The 7,602-nt window shown below is 40.1% G+C and overlaps 1 protein-coding gene and 1 pseudogene across 2 annotated transcripts in view; one reads left to right on the top strand and one right to left on the bottom strand.

Annotated features, from left to right (window-relative positions):
* Positions 1 to 7,602, bottom strand: part of Zfp993 (zinc finger protein 993) — a 478,623-nt gene that overhangs the window by 239,138 nt on the left and 231,883 nt on the right. Inside the window, exon 6 of the mRNA XM_030253976.1 lies at positions 6,873 to 6,892. Within this exon, the coding sequence (XP_030109836.1) occupies positions 6,873 to 6,892 (20 nt within the window). The remainder of the gene's footprint in view (positions 1 to 6,872; positions 6,893 to 7,602) is intronic.
* On the top strand, positions 1,815 to 2,591 carry Gm20875 (annotated as a pseudogene). The gene has a single exon (XR_140686.4). The product of XR_140686.4 is annotated as a predicted gene, 20875 (transcript).

The raw sequence follows: 7,602 nt of genomic DNA, 5'->3' as shown, positions 1-7,602 counted from the left end.
GGTGGTTGGAAATATATGTCTAAAATAGCTAAGCAGTGAATCAGAAGGAAACAAGGAATCATCCACGAGAATGAGGTCCATACCATAAAGAACATGAAGATAATCCAAGGCAATGGAAACACTGAAGGAAATGAGGAGGAATAGGAAATATACCCAGTACTTTGTGCTGCTCTACTGGGGCAGCATGGGGAATGGTGACAGAGCAGAGAGGGTAGGGTGGAGGGAGGCATTGCATATATACTCCATAGTTTGCTCTTATCGCTACTAAAGGGAGGCAGGGATGGGCGAAAATAGGAACCTTTTCCCTCCTTCACAGGAGACAGAGTCAGTTCAAAAGGCTTATATGCCTGAGACAAGACAGAGTGATAAAGCCTGGAGATTGAATCCCTCCTAGAGAAAGCTTATTCAGAGAGTATTCACTGTAGGTTTGACCCACCAGCAAGTGCTTACCCACCTAAAGTCCTGGAACAAGATCACCTGCTGTATCCCCTGAGAAACGTTTTAATGTCCCTTTATGGTTGTTCATGTTACTGGAGAAACTGAGTTTCTTTTCAAAGTTCTTAGTCTTATTAATAAAATGAATTAAAAGTGGACTTATTAGGAAAAGAAAGGGCCCTTTATTAGATCTTGAGAGGAAAATAACAGTCAAGCAAGTTGCAAATCTTAGCAGTTGCCAGGAGAAAGTCATACCTTTCAAGTTAAGCAAGGATGTCAGCAAGCAGCTGCATGGCCAAAGATCAGGTGGGGATTCAGAAGATTTAGAAAGCTCAATGTAGAAGAATGAAAATAGATCCATACTTAGTACTTTTCACAAAACTCAACTCTAAATGATTCAAAGACTTCAACATAAAACTAGTTACACTGAATATAATAAAATAGAAAATGGGGACTACCCTTAAAGTCAATGGCACAGTAGAAGACTATGTGACCAGAACACCATTAGTTTAGGCTCTAAGATCAAGAATTAATAAACAGGACCGCAAAAATTTGAAAACTTTCTGTAAGACAAAGGGCACCATCAATCAGACCATGTAACAGCCTATGTAATGGGAAAAGATTTTTTTAAACCAATTCCACATCCAATAGAGGGCTAGTATCTAAAATATATAAAGAACTCAAGGAACCATATACTTTTTAAAAAAATAAACCAATTAAAAAATGAGGAACAGATCTAAACAGAATTCTCAATAGAGAGATCTCAGATGTCTGAGAAACACCTAAAGAAATGTTCATCATCCTTAGCCATTAAAGAACAAACACAAAACTAATTTAAAATTCTGTCTTAGACTTGTCAGAATGGTTAAGATTAATAACACAAGTGAGAGCATATGATGGCAGAGATGTGGCGCAAGAGAAACTTGGAGGAGCCTCCATTGCTGGTGGAGTGCACACTTGCACAGCCATTATGGAAATCAACATGTGGGTTCCTCTGAAAGATGGGAATCTATCTCAAGACCCAGCTATACCACTTTCAGCCACATACCCAAAGGACACTTCATCCTACCACAAGGACACTTGCTCAACCATTTCATTGTATCTTTATTCATAATAGCCAGAAAATGGAGATAACCTAGATGTCAACAGATGAATGGATAAATAAAATGTGGTACATTTATACAATAGAGCATTATTCAGCTGTTAAAAAATGACATCATGGTCAAGTTGCCGTGGCGCGGAGAACTCTGCAAAACAAGAGGCTGGGGATTGTGTTAGCAAGAAACCAGTTCTCGCCGGAGCTTGGGGAAGGAAGTCTCTCTGCGGAGGTCTGAGGGAAGCAGCGCTCGCAGCAGGTAGACAGATGCCGAGCCGTCATCATGGATAAGGGTGACCCCAACAAGCCGCGGGGCAAAATGTCCTCGTACGCGCCTTCTTCGTGCAGACCTGCCGCGAGGAGCACAAGAAGAAGCATCCCGACTCGTCGGTGAACTTCGCTGAGTTCTCCAAGAAATGCTCCGAGAGATGGAAGACCATGTCTTCAAAGGCAAAGTCCAAGTTTGAAGATTTGGCCAAGAGCGACAAAGCTCGTTATGACAGGGAGATGAAGAACTATGTTCCTCCCAAAGGGGATAAGAAAGGAAAGAAAAAAGACCCCAATGCTCCGAAGAGACCACCGTCTGCCTTCTTCCTGTTTTGCTCTGAAAATCGCCCAAAGATCAAAATTGAACACCCAGGCCTGTCTATTGGAGATACTGCGAAGAAACTGGGTGAGATGTGGTCTGAGCAATCTGCCAAAGATAAACAACCGTATGAGCAGAAAGTAGCTAAACTAAAGGAGAAGTATGAAAAGGATATTGCTGCATACCGTGCCAAGGGCAAAAGTGAAGCAGGAAAGAAGGGTCCTGGTAGGCCAACAGGCTCAAAGAAGAAGAACGAACCAGAAGATGAGGAGGAGGAAGAAGAGGAGGAAGAGGAGGAAGATGAAGAGGAAGAAGAGGAGGATGAAGAATAAGTGGCTGTCCTAAAGTGTGGAGTATATTTGCTCAGGCAATTATTTTGCTAAGAATGTGAAATTCAAGTGCAGCTCAACATTAGCTTCAGTATAAAAACTGTACAGATTTTTGTATAGCTGATGAGATTCTTTGTAGAGAAAATACTTTTTAAGAAGAGTTTGTAGCTTTTTCAGGGGCTACAACTACAGTTAGATTTAAAGCTTTTGATGTTGAATGTTTCTAAATATTTAATGGCTTTTTTAATTTCTTATGCTAGCAAAAAAAAAAAACTTCATAGGAATTTGTATTACCAGTAAAAAAATTTTTTAGGATGTTGCATTTTTTTGTTTTTTTTTTAAATTTGTAATAAAATAATGTATATTAAAAAAATGACATCATGAAGTTTGTAAGCAAATGGATAGAACTCGAAAAAAGTCATTCAGAGTGAAGTTACTCAGACCCAGAAAGATAAATATGGTATGTATTTGCTTATATGTAAATATTAGCCATCAAATAAATGCTAATCATAGACCCAGAGAGGAATACGGGGTTTGAGGAGGGGAAATGGGGTTGAGGAAAGGAATCCAGTGAGAGACAGCTAGAATTGGCAGGCATTTGAGGGACAGTATGCGAACCCAGTTCAGTGACTTTCTAAAATATATGAAGGCCATCCTAAAAAAATTCCCAAATGATGAGGGAAAAGGAGTCCCAACTAGCCATGTCTTGACACCAAATGAAGCTTCCAGTTCTGGGAATACATCCTGTTGAGTTGTTGGCCAAAAGGGTCCTACAGAAATTCCCAAATAACCCTGGGTGTTGCCAAGACAGTAGGTTGCTCTCTGCAAACTGACAGCAAGCCTTATTGCTGAAGACAACACCTACACAACTCATTAAACTTGGAGAGGGTGAGCTGGTGCCTGCATAGAACCATCGCTCTAATGTCTTTGGTGAGGATATATAGACAAAGTATATTTCTAATAAAAGGGGGTGTTGAGATGAGAGCGAGAGCTTGCACACATACAAGAGATGGAGAGAGAGAGAGAGAGAGAGAGAGAGAGAGAGAGAGAGAGAGAGAGAGAGAGAGAGAGAGAGAGAGAGAGAACCCAGAGTCTCTGGAAAAGCATACTTAAGCTTTTGGACAATATCTGAAAGACAGTTACTCAAAAGAAAAGAAAAGGAAAAAGAAAAAAAAAAAAGAAATGTTGACCCAGATATTAGATAACCTGGACAGTGTTGCCCAGAGGGAAGCTGTGTAATGACTGTAGGAAGGGAAGGTAACTACTTATGTCATTGAGAGGGTAATTACTCCTCCCCTTTCCCAAGCATGTCTTCACATGAATCAGATATTCTGTGGAGAGGACTCCATGCCAGATGCTTGACAGTGAATTAACTCTTAAGGGAGGGAAGAACATTATGTTTTAATCATGGGTCGCTTCAGAATGTTACATCTCCATTTAGAGTCACAGGTATTCCACACTTTTGACTAGGATGCCTAAGGAAGACTGGTTATGATGTTTATCTTTCTAGTTTACCAGGGAAATAGGAGGAAGGGTCCAAAGCCTGTGGGGAGGGGTCTCTCCTCAACAACCTCCCAGGCTCCTAATCCCAGTCTAGCTACTTAATAATGCCAACCAGAAAGAGATTTCACATTGGTGACACGTAGGTCTGACAGCTTATCTCAGATGACCTTGCAGGAGACATGGGAGCTGGAATAATGATGTGTGGAGTCACAGAACTGAATGTGTGTGTGCAATATGTATGTATGTATGTATGTATGTATGTATGTATGTATGTATGTATGTGTGTATGTATGCATGTGTGAATGTATGCATGTATGTATGTATGCATGTGTTAATGTATGCATGTATGTATATGTATGTACGTATGCATGAATGTACGCATGTATGTATATCTCAAGATCTAGAAGGTATTCATATGGTGTGTGTGGACTCCTGAATTTGTTCCCTTCCCAATGTGTCTAGCTGAATAAATCCCTTTTCTCTGATTTTCACTAGTGCTTGTGCCTGTAGTTGGTATACTGAGGACTGGCATGCAAACCTTGCTTTTTAAGGCTGCTAGGGCCCAGGTTTGTACCTTAAACTCTGTTAACATCAAAAGCAGTGGCACGGTGGGGCAATCAGGTCTGTAAACACAGTGCAAGTTTCTGGAATTTCACAATGCTTCATTGCTAGATATCTCAGACTTTGCACTAAAGGGAAAAAAATCACCAAACAGGAAAGTAAAACATTGCCAATATTAAAAAACAAACAAACAAAACAAAACAAAACAAAACAAAACAAAACAAAACAAAACAAAACAAAACAAAACAAAAAACCCAATCTCCAATATAACCTGGCATTGTGGTGCAAGCTACTTAGGAATCTGAAGCAGGTCTGTGAGCTACCAGGCCTAGGTCTTTTTTGCTAAGTAAGCCAAAAGCAGTGAAATTAGTGGTTTATCTTAACACACAGCTTCAAGCTGACTCAATCAAGAAAAACAAACAAAGCTGACCCTTTTTTCTTTGTCTATATGTTGAAGATCAACCATCAAGGCCACATCACATTCTGATTCTGAAACTAACTAATCCAAATATAGCAAACCCTGTAGGAGTGGGGTGTAGTATAGCCCAGGGATTAGAGCACTTGCCTAACACGGATAAACTCTAGAGTTGACCTCAACTAAATAGATCTATACATTTTCTAAAAATGTACTGTTTTTGTTTTTGTTATGTGACCCAGGATGGCTTCAAATTCAGTAATTTTCTATTTTAGCTTTTTAAGTGCTTTACAGGCATGGACCACAAAACCAGGCTTTCTTTGAAGTGGTTTGTTGTTGTTTTGTTTTGAAGTTATAATTTTATTATAATATTTTCCCTTTCTATTTCTACCTCCAAACTCTCCCATATACTACTTCCTACTTGCCTTCAAACTCATAGCCTCTTTGTTTTCCAATTGTTGCTGCATTCATGTAAGTACACGTACATACATATCTATGTCTATCTCTATATCATCTCTCTATCTATATATTTGTGTGTGTACACACGCACACATGCACCTGCATATATGTTTTCAGTTTAGAACTAGACTAGCATTTGGGGTGCTCTTACCTGGAAAAGACAATCTCTCCAACTCCTGAATCACCTGCTATCGAATCCTGAATCACCCCCTAAACTGTATATAAATTATATCCAGTTGACTGTAGCACTCAGTGTTGAAGCCTCATGGGCTTTTTTTGTCTCCATCCTGTTTGGCATGTTTGTACGTGTTATCCTGGTTTGGTTTCAATTTGGAGAGTCATGTTGATGAGATTATAGGTGTAGATTCTGATGTTACTAGGAGACACAATCTCATAGCAAACTCCCTGACCTTTCTTCTGTAGTGTTTCCTAAACTTTCAGATTGGGAACATTTTGTAGGTGTATCCAATGAGACAAGGCTCCACAACTCGGGGTTTTGATAGGTTGTGTTTTAATGTGGCAGTGTCTGTATGTTGCAAAGAGAAGTTTCTCTAATGAGGGTAAAATAAATGTTCATAAATTATTAGAGATTATGCTGGTTTAGTAAATCTTTGGTTGTATAGATTATCCTCTGGTAACCAGGACTTTACTAGCACTAAGGTGTTAGTTAAGTTTCCAGCACCAACATGGCCTCCTTGTTGAGCAAGTCCTAAATCAAATTAGAGAGCTGTTGGCTACCACCAAGCTATGTGTGGCACTACTTCACCATTGCAGTTATCATGTTATGCTGGTTGTTTATGTGGTTCATAGGTGTCATGACTGGGAAGGACAATTGGTTGCCTCCATCCTTTGGAAGCTTGTATGATGACTTCTGACATCATGAAAGCTAGTCCTCAGAGAGGAGACTTTCAGGTCAGTTTCAACTCAGGGGCCTCTGAACCCTGTTTCTCATCTACATGGTGTCTTCATCAAGGTATTTAAATAGAAAATTTCTAATTTTTTATTATTTTGGGTTCTTTGCAGTTGTTTTATTTTTGGGTACAACGTTTCAGTATGGGTCCCAGACTGCCTTCAAACACAGTAGCTTTCTACCTCTCCCTTGGAAGTACTAGCATTGCTGGCATGTTCCACAAACTTTGGGATTTCTTTGAAGTTTTCATAGCCAGACATCAGAACTGAACAGGAGGCCCTGGGATGTTTTTCTTGTTAACTCTGAGACTAATTGTGTTTGAAGTGGTGGACAAGCTGCTTGAGGGCAGAAAATGAGCGTTGGTGTTGTAAGTGGTTGGACTTTGAAACATCAAGGCCACAATGTAGTTTCTGATTCATGCCCAGAATCAGCATGATAGAAAATGGAGTGTACCAGGAGGGCAAGTACTACTTGATGCTATGTTCATTTTGATTACTGTCTCATGGGGCTGAAGATATAAATTAGAATATACTATTTTGTATATTTACTTAATAATGCATTTAAATGTTTGTGTATACCTCTTGTGGCAGAGAAAGTGGTATAAAGTAAGGAGCAATTTAAAAATAGTAAAGATGAAGGATAGGGGTGTAACCTAGTGCTGGGACTCTTGTCTAACATGTTGGGACTCTAAGTTATATCCCTAGCACAACCAACAAACCAACGAAATCAAATGTAAAAATGAGAAATAATCAGTTACCTAACAGCTAGAATGTGTTGTAAATTGGCACACAGTATTATTACAATGGTTAATCTTCATAGTCTACCTGATTGGTTTTAGAATCATCATGGAAACAAAGTATGTTTATGTGGAGCAATGGACTGCACATAGACAGCCTGGTCTCCAGTCGAGCATAGGTCTTGAACCCTGGGGGGAACCGATGTGTGGTGATTCCTACCTATATGGGACGGAAGGCATTCGATCATGTCTTCTGGACCCTCGGCTCCTATCGAAGTTACCCTCCCCACAGCCCCCACAAGAGAGGTGTGTGGCTATCAGCCATGTAGGAGCACCACCAAGCCTTCCCATATGCAAGTAAGGTTTCCCCCAAACTCTCAGTCCAACCCAATGAGAGGTACCTGCTGTCTAAGCTTGAATCACCCCAAAAACAGCATATAAATTCTATCCAGGAAATTAAAGGTGAGCGAGAACTATTCTGTCCCTTGAGTTTTTTGTTCCAAGAGCTGTAACACTTGGGAAGAGATCTTCTCTCCCGAAGAAGATCTCCCTGAGGTCCTTCCACAGGCCTC

The sequence above is a fragment of the Mus musculus genome, chromosome 4, assembly GCF_000001635.26.
Source record: "Mus musculus strain C57BL/6J chromosome 4, GRCm38.p6 C57BL/6J".
Lineage (NCBI taxonomy): Eukaryota > Metazoa > Chordata > Mammalia > Rodentia > Muridae > Mus > Mus musculus.
The sequence above is the reverse complement of the archived record's forward strand: the minus strand, read 5'-3'. Positions and strand labels throughout refer to the sequence as shown.